General features: G+C 44.1%; 1 protein-coding gene across 2 annotated transcripts in view; it reads left to right on the plus strand.

The window, feature by feature from the left end:
* Positions 1-24391, plus strand: part of ECHDC1 (ethylmalonyl-CoA decarboxylase 1) — a 43775-nt gene extending 19384 nt beyond the window's left edge. For both annotated transcript variants that reach the window (XM_034765718.1, XM_034765719.1), the window contains exons 2-6: positions 1138-1359; positions 8717-8859; positions 12504-12556; positions 16826-16906; positions 23254-24391. In XM_034765718.1, coding sequence (XP_034621609.1) covers positions 1140-1359; positions 8717-8859; positions 12504-12556; positions 16826-16906; positions 23254-23659 — 903 coding nt within the window. In that variant the 5' untranslated portion in view covers positions 1138-1139 and the 3' untranslated portion in view covers positions 23660-24391. The remainder of the gene's footprint in view (positions 1-1137; positions 1360-8716; positions 8860-12503; positions 12557-16825; positions 16907-23253) is intronic.
* The last annotated feature ends 2298 nt before the right edge of the window (positions 24392-26689 follow it).

The following is a 26689-nucleotide window of genomic DNA, read 5'->3' on the forward strand; positions in this document are numbered from 1 at the left end:
TGCACCTGCTCTGCTGTAAGCTCTCTAGTGTCACCATAGCCGTAGTCTCTTATGGTCCTCTCCTTGTTCCCTTTATACTGGTTCTTGTCTAACAGTCATCTGTGGTTTTAAAGGCACTGGCAGGAAAATGTAATAAACATGTATTATGTCTTCTGTGTGGCAACGGGACATTCCAGAGTTTTCTTGGGCAAAGGCAGGACTGGGCTAGCAAATTATAAAGCAATAATCATACTCAAACCCTTTCCTTAGATCTCCTGGGAACAGTTTTCTTGACCTCATACGATAGCATCCAACAGACTTTTTCCTCAGGTTAGCTGCCTCGAGCTAACACAGATTTTTCGCCCCCCCAAATCCTTGTGAAATCATTTGTGGACAATTATGCCCTGTTAGAACCTTCTCTCCATGGGGAGGAACTTTCTCTAATTTTTAGATTTCAATCTCGGTCAGTTAAAATAGAGGGTTGCTGTAAAGTTACGGTTGTAACTATCTGGTTATTTTTCACATACACGAACACAACAAAGTATAGCTCTGAGGAAGAGACACTCTGTTTACCAAGATTAACTGGAGAAAGCTCTTGCAACCAATAGGAAATTTGTAAAACTAAGGGTTCATCATAGAAAGAGCTGATATAGCCATAACAATACTGATGCTTTTGTATGCCACTATAATTATATCGGCCACTATAATTATGTATATATGGTTATTAGTTGTTCTGGAAGAGAAGTCCTTTTCCTCAGACTGGTGCAGAGTAAGCAGCTAGAAAACATCAGTAATTAATTGTTTCTTGATCAGGTCATTCTGGCCTCATCCTCAAACCCTCTTGGGGTCTCATCTAAGGGCTCTTTAATTACTTTAAGGGTGGAATTTCCAAACGTGCTCAGCATAGGCCTAATTGTTCTCCCATTGAAATCAATGGTAAAACCGATTGGGTCAGTGGGAGCTGAATTAGACCAAACCTGAGTGCTTTTGCAAATCTCATCCTAAGTATCCAGCTTCAGGTCTGCGGCTTTTCTGTGACTGTTACACTTGAAAGGTTACTCTTACAAGATCCCATTTCTCTATTGAAGGACTGGATTGGGTCTGAAAGGGAGAAAATACCTGAGGTGTGATCATTTTCTGCTGTGTGTTTCCTTCCAGAAATGGCAGTCTCTCTTTGGAAAAGTTTACTCCAAACCACAAAGAGTAGACTATTCCTGCAAAGATGTGTGTCACTTTATAACAGTGCCCATGGCTTTGAGGAAGAAGAGATGAAGAAAAAACTTCAGCAGTTTGATGGTGGATCCATCGACCTTTCTAAGGAAGACAATGGCATTGGAGTCCTGACCTTGAACAACCCAAAGCTAATGAATGCATTCACAGGTACTGACAATGTGTAAGGATTATATATAGAGAGATATTGATATATATATAGAGAGGGGGGGGGGGCGGGGGCAGTTGCCCTAGAGTTTTGCGTGTCTAATTTACTTTGATCTCATTTCTGTTGTGTTGGATTTAGTGTGCGGGTGCTGGGGGTACTTGATGGCCTGTGATATACAGTAGGTCAGACTAAATGGTCTAGTGGTCCCTATATGACGCTGAAAAATTATGCCCATAACTATGTCACGGTTAGAAATAAGAAGTCATGACTTTTGATTAGAGATGCATTAAGTGATTACTGTTCTGCACAATAACGCCATAATAATATGTTGTTATAAACATATAAATAAAAATAAAAACACAAGAAACTTTAGACATCGGACAAAGCTGTCTGTCAGAACATGCTTGCCCTTTTTTCAGTCAGCTCAATCGTTCCTCCCTGCTCTTTCTCTTTATACTTTGTTCCTTTCATCCATCCCAGCTATTCTAGAAGCAAATAAAATAATCATGTCTTTCAACTCAAAACACTTTACAAATGTTGGCAGATATCATGATGCCCATTTTGTAGATTGGGAAATTGAGGTGCAAGGAGGGCTTGAACGTAGTTCCTCCAACTTGCTTTCTACTCTCCATCACCCAGCACTTCATAGTTTGGCCTTTTCCAACCACATATACCAACCAGTCCACCCTTTCTTCTTCCATCAGTTTGACACCTTACATATCAACTTATTTACTAAAGGATGAACATTCTCAGCCCAGTTAGAAACATCCTAAGAGTTATTGTCATATATGCTTATACTCTGTTTGCCCCTACTCTATTGTAGAACTCTGGATTCTCCCATGAGGAACTTTCCAGTTGGGCAAATTAATTGTAGATTATACTCTTTATTCTTAGATTAGTTAATAAAGGGAGTTTTCAGACTAAAGTTTACGGTTCTCAATATCTCCAGCCTACATCAGTCAGTACCTACAACATATACGGTATTATACCCATAGTATGTCTGACATCGTATGAACAGATCTGTATCTCTATTTACTTGATCAATTTAAGCATATTTAAAAACAGGACATTCTAGTGATGTTGCTTTAGTGGATAATACAGGGAACTGGGTTAAAGATTGTGGACTTTATTTAATCCCTGTCATTGACTTGCTGTGTGGCCAATGGGCAAGTCATTAACCCTCTGTGTCTGAATTCCCCATTTTTAAAATGGGGATATAAATCCTTACAGACTTACCATATCTCTTCTCTCACTTGTATTCCCCGGGGAAAATTTGGGTACATGCCAAAAAATTAATAATCACATTAACATTCTAAAGGCGGCCCACATCACTGCAGAAGCAGTAGCAAGAGCCATAATCCTGGGAATGCCTGAGAGCTGCTGAAGGATCTCTAGTAGCAGGAATAGGTGATAGAGCAAGAAAATTAGGAGAAGTTAGGAAATGCCAGTTTAAGGTTGTCTGTGCAACCTTAATTCATGTCAGGATCCTGACAAGGGCATTCAGGACTAATGGTCAGAGCAGTGTCAGACCCGAGCCTGAGAGTGGTGAAGGAGTTAGTAGTCAAGTGCCAGGCTGAGGTTGATATCAAGGGTCAGAGTCCAAGTCAGGGTCAGGAAGTGAGGTCCAAATTAAGCCAAGGTCAAAACCAAGAGTTAAGAGCAGAAAGCAGGAATGGTCATCGCAGCTACAGAAGATCCGCCCTGTTGCCTGGACACTTCCTGGAACACCATTTGGGTTTATGTAAGGCAGGGAATCAATCAGGAGACATGAAGCTACTGCCTGTCGAATCCCTTGAGGCAGGACTTCCTGTGGTTTGTGTATATAGCTAGTCATGGATAGTGGAGCGAGCAGTGACTGCTGTTGCTGGGTGGCAGCGTGGAGGTGTTTGCTGCCTGACAGCTCTGTAGCTTTAGCTTTGAGACCTGCTGAGCCTTACGGTTCAGCCTCCTTATGTGTATACATCACGGTACAGACTTTAATTACACAATCATGTGCTATGTTTTCCCCAGGATCCTTGCCTCATTCAGTACATCCAGGATGTACAAGATGGCTGTATTAAGGTTGTACGGGTACCCGTAAATCTGGCATTTCCTAATATTTGGTTCTCTTAATTTGTGTATGTAATATATCATGTAGGCACATTATGTTTATTTTTAGCCAATTTAATATGCATGAAAGGTTCTAGACTGACAGCCTTGGAAATTTGTATTCATCCATGAAACATGCGCAGCTAGAAAGCTTCCCCACCAGTGTGCCTCAAAATCCTCACCTCCAGGAAGACCCTCTAGGAGATGAGATGACAGTTAATTCATTCTCTGTGTTATTTCAGTCCTTCGCCTTCAGCTGAGTGCAATATGTTATTGCAGCACTTTAATTCACTAGCTCTTTGCTGATCGCTACAATGTATTATTATAATAGGCGGGGCTGGTTGTTCTACCTATTATTAAGTTTGCCAAACATTCCCCATTATAAGACTGTTTTTGGTTGCTTGTAATTTTCCTTGACAGCCTCAGGCTGAATTATTATTATTATTAATTTTATTTTTGAAAATTTCAGTCAGAGCAATTAATCCATTTCCGAGAATGAGGCTAGGAAAAAATGTTTTGTCCACATTAAAGTTTTTTTACTTTTTATTTGAAAAGTTCTCATGCCCGCATGCTTTTGAGTAGGGACTTGAAATATAGAGGAGCATGGCTTTTGTGTCAGGATATGCCTTTTGGTGTCCCCGTTAAAATCCACCCAAATTTGGCTAAGTTGTAAGCCTTTTAAAAAAAAAATGCACTTTGCACATGCTCAGTAGGGATTTCTTAGATTTTAGTATTTTAAATTCCCCAAGGATTCTGTCCACCCTGGGCATGCTCCAGCCTTGAGATGAACAGAACTTTCCATGCAATTTCAGCTCTGGGTAGCAGGCCATGCCGGGTCTGGGCATCTGAACTGTAGGCAATGGAGCCTTTCTCTCAGGTGCTCTCGATGAAACCCTGCTCTGCCTAGGCAACCTGGAGGAGCTGCACGATTTGGAATCGGGACAAAGAGCAGGAGCTATGGAGGGAAACTGGAACTGGAGGCTGGGGGTGAGAAAGGGTATGGGAAACTAGGACTTGGAATTGAGTTGGGGGAGGCTGGGACTGGTTGAGCTAAGAGACTGGGACTTGGGAGCCAGGGAGGGAAATAAGGTTTGGAAGCTTATAGGTAGGTGGGGAGACTGAAATCAGATGAGGAACTGGGGGGAGACTGGGATGGGCTGAGCAAGGAGACTAGGGCCTGGTCCACACTAACCCCCCACTTCGGACTAAGGTACGCAAATTCAGCTACGTTAATAACGTAGCTGAATTCGAAGTACCTTAGTCCGAACTTACCGCGGGTCCAGACGCGGCAGGGAGGCTCCCCCGTCGATGCCGCGTACTCCTCTCGCCAAGCTGATGTACCGGCGCCGACAGCGAGCACTTCCGGGATCGATCCCAGAACACTGATTGCCTGCCACCGGACCCGGAGGTAAGTGTAGACGTACCCTAGGACTGAGAACCAATGGGGGAAAGAGTAAAGAGTGGGGAGTGGAGACATATCTGATGAGGCACTGGGATACATAGGTAGAACTGAGACTGCCTGGGCAGAGACTGTAGGGTTACCATACATCTGGATTTCCCCGGACATGTCCGGCTTTTTGGTACTCAAATCCCCGTCCGGGGGGAATTGCCAAAAAGCCGGACATGTCCGGGGAAATAGGGAGGCAGCATAAGCCAGGGTCCGCCCAGCCCCAGCACAACCCGTCGGATCTGCAGCAAAGCCCAGCCGCCCGGCTACATTGTAGCGAGCTCGGGCGGGGGAAGGGGGGGCGCAGCCGCAGAAGGCGGCGAAGGGGCCGCTGCTGCCCCCGGAGGCCGGGCGGACCACACACCCTAGCTGAGCCCGCAGGACCATGGGGAGGCCGGGCCCAGCCAGCGTCTCAGGCTTCCCTCGCGGGCGGGGACTCCCCGGCCACTGGGGGACCCTTCCTCCGGCCCCGTCACCCCGCGTGGCAGGAAGGAGGCTGCGGCGCGGGGCAGGGAGTGCGGCGTGTGCCGGGGCTGCAGGGACCCACAGTGCCCCGGTTGCTGCCGAGCATCCGAAGCCCCCACCAGGCAGAGGCTGCCAGGTGAGCGGGAGAGCAGGGCAGGTGGGGGGGTGCAGAGGCTGCAGGGTGAGGAGGAGCAGGGCAGATGGGGGTGTAGGGGCGGGAGGGTGCAGGGGCTGCAGGGCGAGTGGGGAGCAGGGGGCACAGAGGCTGCAGGGGCAGAGGGGTGCAGAGGCTGCAGGATGAGGAGGAGCAGGGCAGGCAGGGGCATAGAGGCGACAGGGAAGGCGGGGGGCGCAGAGGCTGCAGGGGCAGGGGGTTGCAGGGGCAGGGGGTTGCAGGGGCTGCAGGGCTAGGAGGAGCAGGGCGGGCAGGGGGTGCAGGGGCAGGGCAGGCGGGGGGCACAGAGGCTGCAGGGGTGGGGGAGTGCAGGGGCTGCAGGGTCAGTGGGGAGCAGGGAAGCACTTAGCAACCCCCAACCAAGATCAGAGCGGGAGGGAGGAGGGGGAATGCGGGGTGCTCAGAGGAGGGGGCAGAGTTGGGGCAGGGACTTTGGGGAAGGGGTTGGAATGGGGGCGGGGATGGGGTTGGGCCGGGGGCGGGACTGGGACCCCGTGAAGTGTCCTCTTTTTTAAATGTTTGAATATGGTAACCCTAAGAGACTGGGTCAAGGAGCCCTGGAGGGAGTGGGGGACACTGAGGTTGGACAAGGAGCCTGGGGGAAGAGAGTTAGTCTAGGAGCCAGTGGACATAGAGAGTGTGTATGTGCAGGATCTATAATTAGAGGTCAGGGTGGGCAGGAGAGATCGATCAAATGAGGATCCGAGAGGGAGAAACTGGGACTGGCTGGGAAAGGAAACTGGGGACAAAGATCTAGGAAATGGTGGAGGGAATTGGGAATGGCTGGACAAATGGCCTGGGATGAGAAGCCTGACAAATAGAAACTGGGCCTATCTAGGTGAGCAGAATGGGACCGGAGTGAGGAGTCAGAGATGGGGAAGAGGGAAGGCTCGAACAGGAGCTGCTTAGAGAGGACAGAGAAGAAGGGGTGGGAGGGAAATGGGCAGAAGAATCAATAGCCACTAGAGAACACTCCCCTTCAGAGACTAGAATAAAACCCAAGATTCCAGTGTCGCCATTCCTCTTGTATCAGCAAATACCTGTGAAAGCCACTTTCAAAGTGTCCTGTCCCCCTCTAGTGCCAGTCCACAAAGAGCAGTGATTCTCAAACTTTTGTACTGGTGACCCCTTTCACCACATTGTTTGTCTAACCTGCTCTGAGTGCGACCCCTCTTATAAATTAAAACACTTTTTAATATATTTAACACCATTATAAATGTTGGAGGCAAAGCGGGGTTTGGGGTGGAGGCTGACAGCTCGCGACCCCCCACATAATAACCTCACGACCCCCTGAGGGGTCCCGACCCCCAGTTTGAGAACCCTGGATGTAGAGGATGACAACCTATTACTACTGCTATTGGTTGCTCTGTTAGTGCAAGTGGGTGAAGTTTGTGTCATGGATCTAAAGTTTCCAACCCCACTGATGACTGACATCAGTGGTAATATGATGCCAGCATGATACAATTTCTGGGTTGTTGGTTTTTTTCAGTTTGCCTTTTTAAAACCTTAGGAAATTACACATACAAATCTACATTGTTAAGGTTGCGAAATCAAGCACTAAAAAGTTAGAAAATGCCAGAATTATGCTTGCCTATGCAACTTTAATTTGGCCCCTTCTGCATATGGATTATGATCCAGTCTTTGATTACATGCTCACATATTTTTTCCAAATTTCATTCCATTTTTGTGTGTGTCTGTAATTATTTATATTATGGTAGAGAGTCGTCAAGAAACCAGTGCCCATTGTGCTAAGCAATGTACAAACATAGTAAATTATAGTCCCTGCCCCAAAAAGGTCTTGACAAAAAGAGCCTATCCTTGGATACCTGGCTTCTCTGAATAGTCATACATGTGTGTGTAATATATATAAAATCCACACTTTTGTTAGATAGTTTAAAAATATCACTAACAAACTGTAGCATAAAAACTATTTGCCAAACATTCACTTTATTCAGCAAGTTTTGTCTCTTAGGAACAATGTTTATTCTGTGCTTCTACAACTCATGGAACAGAAAGCTGAGCAAGAATATGTTGGCAAATAGCTGATGGACAAGTCTTGCTATTTTTTTTTCTAGTTAGAATCTGATAGCCTCCTGTTTGAAATGGTCTTTGGAAACAAATGCTCGTAACATCAGCTTAAGCCTACTGAAACCAATTTCAACAGCCCATACATCTTGTTGAATTCTAGTTTGACCAAATTTGAAAGGGAAAGGAGCCAAGCTGTAAGGACTGAGATAGTTTTTAACTGCCTAGACTCCAAAAATGGTATCCTATTTGAATTTTTTTTTTTTTTTTTTGAAAGTTAGCACCTTGATCTACTCTGCTGCAAAATAGGAGTAGGCCAGTGTTCACCAGGTGACTTTTAGTGCACAGTAGCAGGGACCACATGCACAGTTGGTGCGCAACACGCTTGTGCTCTGTAGATTTACACCTCAACTTACTGCACACTAACTGTTTACCTAGGCAAGACCTGAGTTATTAACAATGAATTCTGCTTATAACCTGGCCTCTGGATGTTCATTTACCAGTTAACACATATTTGCTGTGTATATGTGCTAATCTTTTTGTACTCCCATTCTAATTTCCTTAGGGAGGAAGAGAGGGTCCACGTTCACCATCACTAGCTTCTTTCCTGATGATCTCCTTGACTTTGTCTATGTGTTTCTTCTTTCATCTGTTGACTATGGCCCTGGTCCATGAAAGCACTTAAAAGCTTAACTTTAAGCATGAGTAGTTCCACTGAAGTCAAGTTATTCTTTCTGTAAATGCAGCCATGAGCATTGTGGAATGTCTTTCCTTCTCTAAAAATTCCTCAGGATGTCAGAAACTGAATCTTCCACCAAAAATGCTATGCATGTCATTACTTCTCTGGGGAAGTGAGTATTGCTTTGATGTCATTTATAACATATGCTTAATATTAATCTCATAAGACGTGCCTGACAAGTCACCACTCAAAGTTAAGGATGTGCTTGAGTTCTCTGACGGATGGGACCATTATGCCAGACATTGACCCAATATCTCAAGGTGCTGTTTTATTTTAAATGTTTCCAACAATCATTTACTAGTTCCCTGTTGGTATAAGGTATTCTTGGTAATGCACAATTTAAATATCAAGCAGTACAGTAAGATTACACTCTGATTGTGTCCCCATTGACACAGTTGTGCTTTTCTCCCCTAATGACAGGCACTATGATGCTAGAACTCCAGGAGAGGGTAACTGAACTGGAAAATTGGAAGGATGGGAAAGGTCTTATCATCCAAGGTGCAGAAAATACTTTTTGCTCAGGATCTAATTTGAATGCTGTCAGAGCAATGTCCAGCCCACAGGCAAGTTTATTATTATATTATTTATTATTATTATTTCTTTGTGTTACCATAGCACGTGGGAGCCTCTTTCATAGAAGAGCACCTCATTGTGCTAGGCACAGTACAAACACATAACAACAAAATGATCCCTGGCACAAATATCTGATAATCTTAAGTATATGATGAGACAACAGCTGGATACAGACAAATGGGTGAGCAAAGAAACAATGATAAAATATTAGCTTGATCAGCAGTAGTATCAGCACATTAGTGGCCAAGTGATTAATATACATTTCATTTTTGGTAGAAGATGCAATCTTTGATGTTTTGAAGAACTTTTTTTTTTTTTTTCCCCAATCAAGGATGTTCCACGGTGCTTGTGCTATGATTGTACATAGAAATCTCCATTTATGTCACACACAAGTGTTGTTATAGTAAGTAAAAAGTAGCTGAGTCTTTGCAAACCAAATGTATGCCAACTTGTTCTTGTAATTTGCAGATTAAGCTTTCCCTTTGAATTCCATGTTTAATCATTCTCGATGAAGTGTCTGTTTCCATATAAAGTCTCTTTGACATTCAGAATTCTGTTTATACAAACTGGATCCACTGCAACAGGAGGGAAGGCTAATGTAAAATGGTCCTCAGTAGACTTACTGAGAGGAATGGAATGGATAGGTATTGGTACAACCTTGTTCCAAGAAAGTACTTTCTCTCCAAGAATCCAATTCACATACAAGAACTAAAATAAAGCCATGAAAGCCACAAGAACTGGCCTGAGAACACTTCAAATACACTTTTGACTTAATGGCCTTGGCTGTATTCAAACCAATTATTCAGATATGAGAGATTCTTTAAAATTGCCGATCCCTGAAACATCCATCCACTGGGATTTCATATCTCTGACAACACTAAAGCTGTATAGCTTAAGAAATAACATTTGCTTTTAATCCAACCTTGCAGAACTCTACACTCTCACTCGTTGATGGAGGGTGGAACATTTAGGTTTTTGATCATCCTCATGGTAAAGGTGGGGAAATAGCTTTTGTGTCTGGGCTGGTACCTTTTCATTGCATTTTTGCACAGCGGCTTTTCTCCATGGCATTGCTTGTCTTCATGCAATTATTGAAAAATAAATTTTTATTTGACTAATTTGCTGATTTGTTTTCTGTGATTTTTGTAAATCCAGCAGAAAATCTTGCATTTTTCCTCTGGTACAGAGAGGCAGAAAGATGACCCAGAAAACTGAAGGATTTTCATGCCCTCTAGTGGCTCCTCCTCCCCGCCTATTTAATCTCTTCTAATCTGAAAATAAAAAATGACAGCACAGACGTAACGCTGGCTAGGAGACAGCCCCTGTTCTTTCCTGGGACAAAGTGCTTTCTGCATGGGTGTCATTGGTTTGTTGACCAAATCATAGAAAACAAATGAGCAGGAATGGTATGTTTAAAAAAAACCTTGTTTTTCTGTGACTTTGCCTGCAGGAGCAGACCATAGTTTATGAATAGTAATACTCTTACTCTGCAGTAAGCCACAGAGATACAGCTAACTGAAACAGAGGGGAAGCTCTAGAGGGGACAGGTGAGAAGAATGGAGGAGACTCACACCTCTTCTTGATCCCTCTCTAGAAGCTGTAAGGCAGTGGTTCCTCAGTTGCGATTTGTAGACTACCAGAGAGGTCTGCTGAGCACTTGCCAGTGGTCTGTGGAGGGCTTGCTATAGCTGAGAGTATAACCTAGGCTATTTGACTCTTAGAGGAGCAGTGATGTTCTAAGACCATCAATATGGTTTCATATTCTGCTTTCTCTGTGAATGGGGTTTTCTTTCCCCCAACAAACAAACTTGTCTTTGTACCAACAGATAGTTCATTCCTTTTTTTTTTTTTTTACTTTGTGCACTTTGGTTAGTTTTCTTCTTACTCTGAGGATACTATTATAGCTGAAAGTGTGATTGTTCCTGAGTCTCCAAAGAACATGTTTCTTATTCCGATAAAGTACTGTGTCTGGTAACCTACTTTTTCTTTTCTTTCTGTCTTATCAGAAAAGCCTGTAAATATAATTGGTCAGAGCTGAGATAAGGTTTTTGAGAGTTCTTCTCATAGTCTTTCCATTTGAAATAGACAAATTTTTCTACTGCCTGATAGTTATTCTGAAAAGCACCAGTAGGAAGAGATTTGTTTTTGTCTACTGAATCACAGAAGTGGTTATCAAAATGTTCCACCCGATTACTCTTTAGTTTCCATTTTGACTTTCAGCATGAAATTAAAAGTGTACAAAAATGCCAATTTGAATACAAGGACTCCACTGTGGTATGATAAAGTATAAACAAATTCCTCTGGGACAATTTGGCTGCATCCTGATGATTATAGCATATAAAATGCAGCACTCTGGTCTGAGCCTGAACATTGTCATAACATAAATATCTGCAATCATTTTGAATTTTTTATTCTTGCACAGTAATACTAGACATGATCAAAAAGGGGCTTACTCCTGCACTAGCTGGGAATGGGAGAGCTGCCATTGACTTCAATAGGTGTAAGATCAGACTTATAGTAATAGATAAAAATCTGATATTTTTAAATATTGTCATAAATACTGTGAAATGTCATTTCTAAGCAACCTTTGAGTTATTTGAGTTATTATGGGACAGAGCCACATAAATGGACTTAATGAAGCCATGACAGTTTACACTAGCTAAAGATCTGTCCTCAAATATTAAACTGCCAGTTGGCTTCATAGCAGTGGTGTCATGTTCTGCTCTCAGAAGTCCAAAAATAAATGGCAGAGAAGCTGAAATGTTCTTCCACCTAGCAGGTGGATTTATTCTAGTTACTAGTTAAAACATGTTGGCAGGGCAGTATGAAATAAGCTTCATCTGCGTGCACTATACTTGCTGTGAGTAGAAAACGTCAGTCAACACAGCACCTTTAACTAGCACTAAAACCGAGTTTGCAAAAAATACATATGTAAGCAAAATGGAGCTGTTTATTCATCACATTCAAATTTGTTTTACTTGAAAGACTGAAGCAAAAATCTGTTTACTTATCCACAGGTTTGTTCCATCTCATCCACACAGCTACAGGACTAACTAGCGTGCTCACTCTCTCTCGCTTAAGCAGAATTGAAACATTTGTTCTAGAAATACATATGTGCAGTTCAATGAATAGACTTTGCAAGCTGATATAAAAGGGGAGACTAGTAGATGTTGTCAGAATTTTTTAGTTGAAACATTTTTAGAGAAAAATAAAATTTTCAATGGAAAATTTTCATCTCAATCTAAATTTTCTGTTTTTTTGAAAAGCAAAAATTTATACTGAGAACTGAAAACTTACACTCAACATTGAATTGAAAATTGAAATTTTTTTGGGTTTGTTTTTTTCATAAAATAAATAATATCAAAAATGTCCTGTGAAAGATAATTTGGCATTGTTTGACTAACTATAAATATTTTGAGTCTACTAACTTTGACAGTCTCTTATCAATACTGTTCTTAATTCTAAACTCACATCAATATAAATCCATAGCAACTCCAGTGATATCAGTGGAATTACACAAGAATAAACTAGTTTGAGATCAGAATCAGGGCCTTAAGAGAGCAAAAGAATTTTCTATACCTTTGCTGTATCTTAGGGTGAATCTGTTTTTTGTGTTTGTTTTTATTCTTTATAGGATGGAATGAACATCTGCATGTTTATGCAAAACACCTTAACCAGACTTAAGAGGTAATATTTTCTTTCTTCTTCTCCATGAAGAAATCATGCAAGGACTACAATGCATTTCTGGCTACATTTTCAGAAGTGGCCTCTAAATTTACATACACAGCTGTATGTATATATTTGTGCAAGCTTTTGGAACCCAAAATCTCATATTTATGTGTGCAAGTTGGGTAGCGACGTGTGTGTCTCTAAATCTGATTTGTACATACAACTCTGAGTTTTAGGTTAACATTGCAGACCTAGATTTGGAGGGCAGGCTGAAGTCACTTTGAAAATCTAGGCCTTCACATTTTCTATAGTTAACTCAGTGGAGGCTAGTGAGCTTTCAAAAGTGGGAAGGCAAAACTTACACAGCCTACACAAGTGCGTTATTTTATTATTTTGGGTCAACCACTTCATGGAAGGAACATGCAGATGAGGGGTATTAGTTCACTTTTATCATTGATAGGTTTTCATACTTGGTTTTTGTTCTCTATTATTTGTAACATCCCTTTAGAAATTAAGAAATAGCATTTCTAATGAGTCTGTGCTCTGGATTGTTTCTGTCCTTTATTTGTCATTAATATTTTTCAAGATGTCGGTTGGGGGCACTTGGAAGATAAAAAGGTTCTATATTTCCAAACGATATATGAGAGAGCATTGATATGGGTTAACTGCCAAGCTCCACGTCTTTCGGTAATCTTCCCCAGGAGATCATAGACCTGTTGTTTGTATCACACAGTAGTGCCTAGAGGTCTCAGTCAGAACTGGGACTCCATTTGCGTGGATGCTATCTAATACAATCAGAATAGACAGGACAGACAAACGGTGGCATAAAGATATTATTTAACTGAAGCACAGAGAGATTAAGTGATTTACCTAAAATCTCACAGGAAGTTTGTGGTAGACCTAGGAATTGACCCCATATTTTCTGATTCCCATCTGGGGGCATTAACTACAAGACCATCCTTCTTCTCCAATAAGCTCCTTGTGCCTTGTCTCTGTGAATGCGAGACATACAGGCATTAATGCTTCTCTAAGGGATGGCTCTTAGACATTGTTGGGGGCTGAAAATTGTTCCTGCTACTGTGATTTTATTCCCCGTCTACCCACGATGGAGAATTCTGAAGTTTATTTTTTAATCTAGGTTTCTTCTTTAACCTCATAATAAACTGCCCATCAACTCAATAAATTACGTTTAGTCTGGCAATTAGAGACAACCTATTGTGTAGAAATGTAAACTGGTATTGACCAATTGCTTCAATTTCCTGGTAGACCTCAAGTTAGTGTGATTAGGTGGGGGAGAACTCCCTTTTATGGACACCCAGTCAGCTAGTAGCTATAAAATCCCTCTTAGTAGCTGTTCTCTAATTGCTATACCTGTAAAGGGTTAAAAAGTCTCTGTGCAATGCATAGGTAAAAGGAAGTGAGTGGGCACCTGGCCAAAAGAGCCAATGGGAAGGCTAGAACTTTTTAAAATTGAAACAAGACTTCCCCTTTGTCTCTCTGTCTGTTCTCTCAGGGAGAGGCAGACAGAGAGCAGTTATGCTGTGAGAAGCTTGGGCCAGGTATGAAAAATTATCAGTATCATACCTAGAAACTACTCATCTAAAACTCCAGATATGTAAGTAGATCAGGAAATGTCTAGGAAGATGCGATTAGGTTTATCCCTTTTATTTCTTTATGGATTGTGGATTCCTCTGTGCTAACCCCAGGTGCTTTTGTTTTGCTTGTAACCTTTAAGCTGGACCTCAAGAGAGCTATTCTTGATGCTTAATTCTTGTAGGGTTGGTTTTTTGTTTTGTTTTGTTTTGTTTTGTTTTAAATCTAGCAAAAGCCTAAGTCCGGGATGTATTTCTTTTTTTTATTAATAAAGTTTACCTTTTTAAAGAACAGAATTGGATTATTGTGTCCTAAGAGGTTTGGGCACATGTTGTTTAATTAGCTGGTGGCAACCGCTGATTTCCTTTGTTTTTCTTCTCAGCTCTTTCCCGGAGGGGGGCTGAAAGGACTCGAGGGTACCCCAGAGAAAGGAATTCCCAAGTGCACCTTCCTGGGTTCTCAAAGGGGTTTTGCACTTGGGTGGTGGCAGCATCTACCAATCCAAGGTCAGAGAAAAGCTGTAACCTTGGAAGTTTAATACAAGTCTGGAGCAGCAAGTATTAATTTTTAGAGTCCTTACAGGCCCCCACCTTCTGCACTCAAAGTGCCAGAGTGGGGAATCAGCCTTGACAGATGTGCATGTTATTTTCCAAAAAAACCCAAATGACCTTTCTGTTGTAACCCATGTCCTCCGTTTCTCTTACCACCAGTCCCAATGCTTGTAACCATCTGTGAGCACATTAGGTCTCCACATAACCTCATTGAGGTACTGGAATGGACTTTTACTTGTCTCTAGGGCACTATGTGCATTTACGTGGCTAAATAAATAATTAACAATATTTTGTATAATTTGTTAGTAGATACGTTTCACGGTAGAATAGTGGGTTGTTTCACTAATGAAGGTGACTCTTATATACTTTAAAGCCAGAAGGGACCATCGTGAACATCTAGTTTGACCTCCTGCACGTTGTAAGTCACAGAACCTCACCCACCCACTCCTGTAATAGATCCACAACTTATGGCTGAGTTATTGAAGTCCTCAAATCATGATTTAAAGACTTTAGATTACAGAGTATTTAGTTTAAACCAGGATATGACCCATGCCCCAGGCTGCAGAGGAAGGCGAAATCCCCCCCCAAGATCTCTGCCAATCTAACCTGAGGGAAAATTCCTTCCCAACCCCAAATATGGCGATCAGTTGAACCCTGAGCATGTCAGCAAGACCCAGCAACCAGACACCTGGGAAAGTATTTTTTGTAGTAACTCAGAGCTCTCCCTATCTAGTGTCCTATCACCAGCCACTGGGGATATTTGCTACTAGCAGTTGTTGATTGCCTGCAGTGACATGTGGCCTATCTCATCATACCATCCCCTCCATAAACTTATCAAGCTCAGTCTTAAAACAAGTTGGGTTTTTTGTCCCCACTGCTCCCCTTGGAAGGCTGTTCCAGAACTTCACTCCTCTGATGGTTGGAAACCTTCATCTAATTTCAAGCCTAACCTTGTTGATGGCCAATGTATATCCATTTGTTTTTGTTTCAACACTGGTGCTTAACTTAAATAACTTCTCTCCCTCCCTGGTATATTCCTCTGATATATTTATCCCTCTGATATATTTATAGTTCAATCATATCTTCCCTAAGCCTTCTTTTGGTTATGGTAAACAAGCCAAGCTCCTTGAGTCTCCTCTTGTAAGATGGGTTTTTCATTGTTCTGATCACTCTCGTAGCCCTTCTCTGCAGATGTTCCAGTTTGAATTCAACTTTCTTAAACACAGGAGACCAGAATTGCACATTGTACCAGTGCCTTGTATAATGCTACTAACACTTTCCTGTCTCTACTGGAAATACCTCACCTGATGCATCCTAGGATTGCTTTAGCCTTTTTCATGTCCACATTGCATTGCAAGCTCATAGTCATCCTGTGATCAAGAGGTCGTCTCCCTCCTTTATCACTTCCAACTGATACATCCCCAGGTTATAGTAAAAATTCTAGTTGTTAGTTCCTAAATGCATGAAATATTAAATATCATCCCATTTCTTTTACTCCAGTTTACAAGGTCATCGAGATCTTCTTGTATGATATTCCGGTCCTCCTCAGTATTGGCAATACCTCCCAACTTTGTGTCATCCGCAGATTTTATCAGCACACTCCTACTTTTTGCACCAAGGTGATGAATGAAAATGTTAAATAAGATTGGTCCAAAGACCAATCCTGGAGGAACTCCACTAGTAAACTACTCCCTCCAGCTTGACAGTTCACCTTTCAGTATGACCTGTTATTGTCTCCCCTTTAACTAGTTCCTTATCCACCTTTCAATTCTCATATTCATCACCATCTTGTCCAATTTAACTAATAATTTCCCACGTGGAACTATATCAGATGCCTTACTGAGATCAAGGTAGATTAGATCTACTGAAGTTCCTTTGTCTAAAAAATCAGTTATTCCATTAGATGCTTTGTTCTCTTGGTGTTCCAGCATGGTATAAATATTGCAGCATAAATGCAATGATCAGTTTTGTTTTGTCTACATGCACAGATTAAGAGACTGAAGGCATTTGAATTATATGACTTCTGTTTACTGAGCGTTTACTGCAGAAATACAATGCCTGAGTCCTTTCATTATTTGTACATTGGTATTAAAAATATACACTCTGGGTATAAAAACCCTCTCTGTCTTTCTCTCTTGTATAGGCTGCCTCTGATTAGTGTTGCATTAGTTCAAGGAAAAGCTCTGGGAGGTGGAGCAGAATTTACCACCGCATGTGATTTCAGGTAGGATTAAAATCTTGTTGAATAGACTCCAGACAAGTGACAATGACTGAATGGTTGTCTCTGTGGGACATGTCATGTTTAAGGTATTATATTCCACTGCTGATCACTGTCTTACAACCCATAGGGAAATGGCTTTCTACTAAGTCGCTAAAACCACCAGTTATTATAGAAATCTGAGGAATTAATAAATCCATGACATCTGCATATGGATTCCTAGACTGCACCAGGACTCATATCCGTGAACCCCAGGGCATTTGTAATTTTGCCCACTTGATGTGTAAGTGTACTAGGGTTACCATATTTGAACATTCAAAAAAGAGGAAACTCCATCGGGGGGGTGTCGGCCCTGCTCACAGTCTCCCATGCTCTGCCTCTACTGTGCCCCAGGTCCTGCCCCCTCCCTGCTCAGCCTTGCCACCGCCCCCCTCCTCACCCCCTGGCCCGCCGTTGGCTTGCTGTGTCCCTCCTCAGTCCCCCACCCACCCCTTGCCTCCTCCCTCCTGCCACTCACCTCCTCAGTCCCCTGCCAGAAACCCCCATGCCCGCCCCGAGAACCCCCGCCTGCTGCTGGCTCGCCACTTCTTGCCTCCTCACCCCCGCCCACCCACTGCTGGCTCGCTTGCCTCTTCAACCACCGCTATTCGCCGCTGGCCTTTTCACACACCCCCACCCAGGCCTGCCGCTGGATCACCGCTCGCCTCTTCACCCTCCCTGCCTGCCACTTGCCTCCTCACCCACCCGCCAGCCTGCCAGCCACTGGCTTGCTTGCCTCTTCAACCCCCACTGCCCACCGCTGGCCTTTTCACTCCGTCCCCTGCTCACCTACTCAACTCCCGCTGCTCACCGCTTGCCTCTTCACCCCGTTCCTCTTGCCTACTCATCCCTCCTGCCGCAGGTCCCTCTAGCTCCTAGGATCAGGGGCAGCTGAGGGGTCTCCATGTGCTGCGCCTGCCACAAGCACGAGCTCCGTGGCTCCCATTGGCCGGGAAAAGCGCCAATAGGAGCTGCTGGAGCCACGGAGCGCAGCTTGCAGGCGCCGGCAGTGCGCAGAGAGCTCTCCGCCCCCCCCCCCAACCCACCCGACCCTAAGAGCCAGAGGGACCTGCCGGGGGGCAAGGTGGGGAGTCCCAGTGGTGCTTACCTGGCGCGGCTCCTGGGAAGCATCCAGCAGGTCCCTCTGGCTCCTAGGGTTGGGTTGGGGGGGCGGAGGGCTCTCTGCCCGTTGCTGGCTCCTGCAAGCCCCCTCCCCCCCCCCCGCAGCTCTGATTGGGCAGGAGGGAGCTGGTGTAACACACAGAGACCTCCTCCGCCTCTGTGCCTAGGCGCCACCCCGCCCACACTGCAGGCTCCTGCCGGCCGGCGGGCGCCGGGAGCTGCCCAGGAAGCGCCGCCAGCCCCGGGACTTTGTTAGGGTTACCATATGTCTGTATTTTCCTGGACATTTTTAGATATTTAAAAATTCCTCCCAGATGGTGATTAAAGAACTAAAAAGCCGGACGTGTCCGGGAAAATACGGACGTATGGTAACCCTAAAGTATACCATGTGTGGAAGAGAAGTTTGGGTTTCCCAACATTAGAAAGAGGAGACATGCTTTACATAGTAGTTCCAGACTGCAGATCCTGATGGGGCGGGGAGAAAACATAACCACCAGTGAAGCCAAGCCAAACATCCCACACTTGGCAAACAAGGGAGCACCTCTTTATTCACTTGATGGGATCAGATATTTGTGAACAGGATGCTACCTCAGTATTATGCAGACTACAACACATTTTGGGGTAAAAAGAGCTCAGCCTTTAGTGCTTCTTCTGCCACATGACCGCTCTCATCTGCACTCTGTCTGTTACTCAGTGAATACCCTCAGATACGCCGCTGCAGTGACTTTAACCATTGATCCTCTACATTACAGAAGGGTTAGCTCTAACTTCCTGTTCGGGGCTTATTCTTTTACCCGCTCACTTCCCTGGTCCTTCTCGCATGAACAGAGAGCAAGAATACCCGAAGTCCGAAGGTGCAAACAATTGAATGTTTATTGGGGTGAACTTCCAGCAAGCATGATTCCAGTTTCCTTCTTTAGTGTCCCCCTTCCCAGCTCTGACACCACAGAGCCTTGCCTGTGTCCCTGTTCCCATTTCCCGCCCCCTTAGCAAAACATGATTCCAATTCCCCCACCCTCATTCCCTGTTCCCATTCCCCCCTTTACTTCCTGATTGACTGCAGACTATATAGTAAAACTTGAGTTCTGCTTAGCTGTACCTTAACCAATCATTTTACTGAAATTTAACTAACCAATCCTAACATATTGTAACATGATCATCTAACCAATTAACACTTCCCTTCCCGATTTGTAAGTGTGATGAGTGCCACATTGCGTATCACCTTACGTCCCTACCTAGCAGCTGAATTTTTGTACCCTTAAAATGTACCCAAGCTGAGGAATCCAGTTGCCATAAGTAAAAGGAATTTGCTAAGTCCCCATTTCTTTTTAATGTTATATGAAAGGTTACATCCAGGGTTGTTTTTTAAGCACTTGTTTCCTGGACTGTACCACTGGGGAGCTGCATACAGTTTTTGGTGCATCAGTATTGGAAAGATGCCAGTAGCTGGAATTCAGGGGATAGCAAATGAGACTCCAGTCCTGCAAGCTGTGCAGGGGTCTGTCAGCATGGAGCAGTCTGCAGGAGCAGGGCTTTAATTATTAAGAGGCTGAAGGCAGAGTGGGACTGAGAGACTAAAATAACTGTATGTTTGTCATTAAGTTAAATGATGTTTAACAGGAATGCCAAGAGATAACACAGGTGGCTCCCTCTGAAATCAGTGGGAATTATCCATGTGCAGCTAAAGGAAGAAAGACATAAATGCCTAAATGGACGGGCTTAGGACAGTCCAGAGAGGCACTTATAAGCAAAGGTAATGGTATAAAAATGAGCAAAGGAAAATATATGCTGGATATTAGAAAGCACCTCCTGGCAATCAGTTCTATGAGAATTTAGAATAGCCTCCCAGAGGAAAAGGTGGAAGCCATTTCAGTTAAGCCACTTGAAATTAGAATAAACCATGTCTTTATAAGAATCTATACAGCTCTTAAAAAAATGAGACCCCAGTTCTGAATGTTTGACATATAAAACATTAGCAGGAACATACACTTAAGAGGACCTAAGATAAGTTTTTTTTTCCTTATATCAATGGATCTATAAATGTACCTGCTTTAAATATCCTTAACCTTAATTTGGCACTCTGAACAATATGTAATATAAGTCCCATCTGGTAGTACAGAACTCATCTTTTGGCTTTCTAAAAACAATTTAATATTCTCTAGTCTTACTGCAGTGATGCAGTTTTGACACACTGTACAATTATAATCACCATCAAGTAGTTTCTGTTTATATGAAGTGGGCAGCTGGAATTTCTTTCATATTCTGCCATAATTCTCCTAATAGCTGTAGCAGTGGATCCATCTTCCATCACTTTCCAACACCCCAATCCAGTACCAATGCAGGAGCACTAGGGGGGATTTTAATTAATAACAAAGGCAAGATCTTGATTGGGGTAGGAGGAGAGAGAGAAACAGAATCTACTGCGGATACTCCTCTGGAGTTCTCTCATGGGAAGAAAATCTAAGGGAAAAAGTGGTTCAGTAGAGTTGGCAGCTTCTCTAAGAGACAATATTAAAGGCACAACTGCAAACTAGCCCGATGTAAAGGAAAGATGGGAAGAACAATAAAAGGCCAATATGGCTCCATCAAGAGCTCTTTAATTACCTGAAAATCAGAAAGGAATCCTACAGAAAGTGGAACCATGGACAAATTGCTGAGGAGGAGTAAAAGAATAGTATAAACATGTAGGGACAAAATCAGAAAGGCTATGGTACAAAATGAGTTACACCTAGCAGTCAATGAACATAAAAGGCAAAAAGAATTTTTAAAAAAAATACGTTAGGAGCAAAAGAAAGATGAAGGAAAGTGTGTGTCCTCTACTTAGCGGGGAATGAGAGTTAATAACTGATAACATCAAGAAAGCTGAAGATTTTAATGCCTGTTTTGCATCAGTCTTCACTAAAAAGGTTAATACTGATCAGATACTCAACAATTAATATTAACAACAAGGGGAAAGAACGCAAGCCAAAATAGGGAAAGAACAGGTTAAAGAATATTTATATAAGTTAGCTGTATTCAAATTGGTAAGACCTGATGAAATTCATCCTGGGGTACTTAGGAAACTTGTTGAAACAATCTTGGAACCGTTAGCAATTATGTTTGAAAACTCATGGAGGACTGGTAAGATCCTAGAGGACTGGAGAAGGGCAAACATAGTACCTATCTTTAAAAGGGGAAAGAGTCAAGGAATTATAGACCAGTCAGCCTAACTCTGCTTAGAGTGGCTTCACCAGTGCATCTGCGCTGATGCAAATTTGCAGTATAGACCTGCCCTGAGATATTCAGAGGGGCTCACAGATGCACGGGCAGCTTGGGCAGGACAGAGGAATTGAATGGCATGCTTTTGTAGTAGAGGGGTCTTTTTATCTCTGGGGCCAGCAAAGGAGGAAGGAAACAGGTTGCAGAGCAGGGGGTTAGAGAGAGACTCCATGATTCAGAGGAGAAGCTTTGAGCAGGAGTGGGGATCCTGCTCCTTAGAGGACCCTGAACTAAGCCTGAAGAATGTAGGGTTACCATACATCCATATTTCCCCAGACATGTCCCACTTTTTGGTTCTTAAATCGCCATCCAGGAGGAATTTTTAAATATCTATAAACGTCCGGGATTTTGCCACATCGGTCGGGACGCCCTTTGTCCCGATATCGGGGACCGCTCACCTCACCATGTGCACCAAAGTCCCAGGATTGGTGGCGCTTCCTGGGGCAGTTCCCGGCACCCACAGAGGCAGAGAGGGTCTCCGCGTGTGCCACCAGCTCCTCCTGCCCAATCAGAGCTGTGGGGGCAGGGCTTGCAAGCGCCGGCAGCAGGCAGAAAGCCACCCGCCCCCCTCCGACCCGACCCAACCCTAGGAGCCAGAGGGATTTGCTGGATGCTTCCCGGGAGCCGCCCCAGGTAAGCACCGCTGGGACTCCCCACCTCACCCCCCGGCAGGTCCCTCTGGTTCTTACGGGGGAGGAGGAGGGCAGGGCAGAGAGCTCTCTGCGTGCTGCCGGCGCCTGCAAGCCACGCTCCGCGGCTCCAGCAGCTCCCATTGGCGCTTTTCCCAGCCAATGGGAACCACGGAGCTCGCGCTTGTGGCGGGCGCAGCAAGTGGAGACCCTTCGGCTGCCCCTGATCCTAGGAGCCAGAGGGACCTGCAGCAGGAGGGGTGAGTAGGTGAGCCGTGGTGGTGGTGAAGAAGCGAGTGGTGAGGGAGCCAGTGGCTGGCGGGTGGGCGGGGAGGGTGAAGAGACAAGCGGCGACGGAGCCAGCAGCGGGCGGGAGGGTGAGGAGGCCATATCACTTTTTTTTTATATATTCTTAATATAGACATGTAGCACACAGCATATATAACAGGATAATAACACATTAATACAACGCAAGTTGGTAGATACTGGTGCAAATATCCCACCCATGGAATGTCCTCTTTTTTGAATGTTCAGATATGGTAACCCTAGAAGAATGCTGAAGAGTGGTGAGGAAACTGAAGCAGGGAAATGCGTCCAGAAGTTTCATTGGTTTGTCTAGATCAGAATATTCCTTGTGCTAGCTATAGTAAGATTGATTGTTTTTAATTCTTACAGAGCCTGTTTGCTTCAACTATCATGTATCCCTGAAAAGGTGATCTATAAACCCAGAGTGCCCTTGAGGTTGGAGCTCTGGGAAAGGGTGAACTTAAGCTACTGAGGAGTCTCGGGGGTCAGCACTGGCCTTGGGCAATTGGGCCATGTCGTCCCATTTGCACAAAAGGGTAATAGTGAGCATGTAGCCAGGAAGTGTGCCATAGAGGCCAAGAAAAGACAGTGCTGCAGCCTAGTTAGATCGTGGGAAGCATAAGATCAAACAGGCCAAGTATGGTTGGACCCAAACACAGTAGTCTGGTGAGTATCCAGCAAAGGGAGTTTTACCAGGGCTGTGTGACAGCAGCCAAAGGATATAGGGTCTGATTTCCAACTTACAGAGGTGCTGAGCGCTCACAACTCCAGCTGAAGTCAGTGGGAGCTCAAGCCCATGGTGCTTAGATAGGTTTCTATCTGGCATTAGGAGATTCCAGGTACAAGATGCTTAAGTGGCTAGACAATATATGTAATTAGCACGCTATCCAGTTATACTTTACTGTTGGGATAAAAAACAGTAAACATTGCTCAACTCTAATGTTGTTTATATAAATCACATGTAGAGATTAACACTGAATATTTTTTTCTCACTGATAGGTTAATGACTCCAGGAAGCGAGATTAGATTTGTCCACAAGCAAATGGGTTTAGTACCAGGCTGGGGTGGAGCTGCCAGGCTAGTACAAATCGTTGGCAGTGGCGCTGCCCTGAAGCTGCTAAGTGGTGCTCTCAAAGTGGATCCTGAGAGCGCAGTACATCTCGGGCTGGCTGAGGAAACTTTGCCGTCTTCAGATGAAACCAGATCTTTAGAAGAAGCCCAAGCATGGCTAAATCAATATACAAAGGGTCCAGCCGAAGTGATTCAGGCTGTGAAAAAGGTGGTCACAGCAGGAAGAGAGCTACAGTTCGAAGCTGCTTTACGGGCAGAGAAGGACATTTTTGGAACCGTTTGGGGTGGGCCTGCCAATTTGCAGGCCTTAGCTCAAAGCACAAAACACAAATGATTAACTGTCAATGCATAAGAAAAATGTTTTTGATCTTTTGCAAACAAAGCCTCCACTAAAGCAGGCATTTATTTGATCCATTTAAGAATTTGTTCATTTAAACTGGCACTAACATTCCTAGCTTGCATATCATGGAACCATATTTGGTGTGCTACCACAGAGAGAAATCCCCAGTGGATCCTTTGCTGTTCTAATCACAGGTAGAATGGAAATCAGTGAAATTAAAGGTAAATTCTGTGTTGGGAATTGAACTGTTACTGTCTCAGAATGGGGTTGAAGACTATGTTCTTGTTTTGTTTTGAATTATTCGCTTGTGAAGATGCTAGGTTAACTGCACTAGAAATAAAGCCTATTCATCAACCGAACAAGTGCATCCCAAGCAGGAAAGTACACTTCCCCCCAACTTGCTGTCAATGTGCCTCAAGGCAGTTTTGGTGGGACCACCACTAAGGTGACAGGGACGTTTATTTTCCGTCTTCAATCAATTCTTGGCCTCTCTGCTGAGAATGCAAACCAGGACGCTAATTGGTAGTGATGGTTTTTAGAGGTGAAGGACTCCACTAGCACAAGTAACTTCAAATAAGACAGCAATTTTTGCTTTCTGTTGGCATTCTTTGGAATTCCAGCATTTGCTTTTGGGAATTGTTGTTTAACTTGCCCCTGTTCATAAGTTTCTTGTGATTAATTTTTCATTACTTTTCATAAAGAAAAAAAAATAAAAAATACATAATAGTAAATGACTTCCAGCTTATATACGTCACCCAATACTGCACATTTCACGGGATTGCCAATAGAATTATGCAGTTACACAACTTTACAACTTGTCAAAGCTGCAATACAAAATCAGACAATGTTACACAGACATAAGCTGTTAGAGTGGAGGTAATAATAATAATTAATAATAAAAGATGTACACAAATAGGGGAGAAAGGGAGGGAGGAATGGGAGGTGGGAAATGGGAAGGAAACAGTGGAGACGTCAGGTGGAAAGGAAGTCTGATATTATTTGAGCTATCTCAGTATTCTTTAGCCAAATGTATCTAGAAATGGGGGACAAATTTCAAATTCATATCATTGCTCTCTACATCTATAAGCTTTCTTATTCTTATACATATATATTCTTTCTTTCACTACTCAGCCAGGTCAAAATATCACTGCTCTAATCTGGGCATAAACCTATTCCATTATTATAAAACCATTCGTAATCATTGCAGTCCTCAAGAACCAAAGTGTTTGTGATGGAGTTCAACCCAGAATAGCAGGTACATAACCTAGGATATAACTTTCAGCTGAGGTTTGGTTGCTGAAGCCAAGCACTGTTTTCACTCTTCTGTCCACCTCTTTTCCACAGTTGCCTGACTATTGGACAGTCCCACAGCATGTGCACTAGGGTTCCTTTCTCCTTATTTACAGCACCAACAACATCAGAGGACAAGGCCTGCATCTTGCACAACTTTTGTGGCATCCAGTACATGTTGAATAGAATATTTTGCTGTAACAGATGTAACCTGAGTTCCACAGAAACATTTTTAACATTCTGTGATATGCTTTGCCACTAGGATCATTTTAAGGGCTGTGATAACCCCTTTCTCATTCTTTCACAAACAACCCCAGACCAATCAAGTTCCTCTTCATTAGTAAAGCAGACCTAGTGGACAAGGGTGTGGGGAGTTTATGAAGCATTTCCAAGATTTCCAATAGCTCTAGAGCCTCTGACAGTCCTAGGGCATCTGGATCAATTTGATAGTTAGCAAGTGTTTTTGTTGTAAACACTGCCACTCTGCTGAGGGTGTCAGGTTATAGCTTTGCTTTAGTGTTGGAAAAGAGGCAAAGCCCTCATCCTTGACAAAATGGGAAATGATGCCCTTGCTCAGACAGTTCTTCCACATTATATCTTTTTCCCCAAATTGCTAGACAGGGTTACCCCAAATTGGTGCTTTTGCATGATGGTGAGGATGAAAGACCTGAAGACCCAAAGAGCTAGATCCTCAAAGGAATTTAGGCACCACAGTGCTGAGTATTGTAGCATGTAACCTTAGGTGGCCTGCTACCCAGTAGAACTCCCAGCCCCAAGTTAGGAACCCAGGCTCCTCATGCATTGTACTCCGTACCGGATTTACCATGGCGCCAGTGGCACCATGGTGCCGGGTCCACAGTCCAAAGGGGCCCCGGCCCGCTCTTCTCCACCACTACCCTGCTCTCTCCTGTAGGGGCAGAAGCTTGATGCTACCGGCTCCTGCTGCAGCAGGGCAGGCTCTGCCGGCAGCCAAGCTCCTCCCCCGCCTCTTCCCTCAGCGTGCTACGTTCCCTCCCCTCCCCCTCTCCCTGCTGCCGATCAGCTCTTTGCCAGCTGGAGGGAGAGGGAAGAGCGGAGCCTCAGCATGCTCGCTGCTCGGGGGGGGGAGGGGAGAAGGAGAAGAGGTGGGGCCTTGGGGAAGGGGCTGGAATTGGGGCATACCCCCACGACCCTAGCTCACCCCACCAGCCCTCTGCCCACCCTGACCCCTGCACCCTCTCACACCCCCAGCCCCCTGCACCCCATCACACACACCCACCCCCCTGCACCTCCCACACCTCCCCTGCCCTGACCCCTGCACCACCTCACACACCCAGCCCTCTGCCCTGACCCCTGCACCCCCTCACACCTCCCCAGTCCCCTGCCCTGACTTCTGCACCCCCTCACACCTCCAGCCCCCTGCCCTGACCTCTGCACCCTATCACACACCCAGCCCCCTGCACCTCCCACACCTCCCCAGCCCTCTGCCCTGACTTCTGCACACCCCCCACACACACCCCAGCCCCCTGTATTCAGTTTGATTAGACATAGATTTGCGCATTTTATTTTATTTTGCTTGGTGAGTTACTTCGTTCTGTCTGTTACTACTTGGAACCACTTAAATCCTACTTTCTGTATTTAATAAAATCACTTTTTACTTAGTAATTAACTCAGAGTATGTATTAATACCTGGGGGAGCAAACAACTGTGCATATCTCTCTTTCAGTGTTATAGAGGGCGAAAAATTTATGAGTT

Source organism: Trachemys scripta, chromosome 3 (genome assembly GCF_013100865.1).
Source record: "Trachemys scripta elegans isolate TJP31775 chromosome 3, CAS_Tse_1.0, whole genome shotgun sequence".
NCBI lineage: Eukaryota > Metazoa > Chordata > Testudines > Emydidae > Trachemys > Trachemys scripta.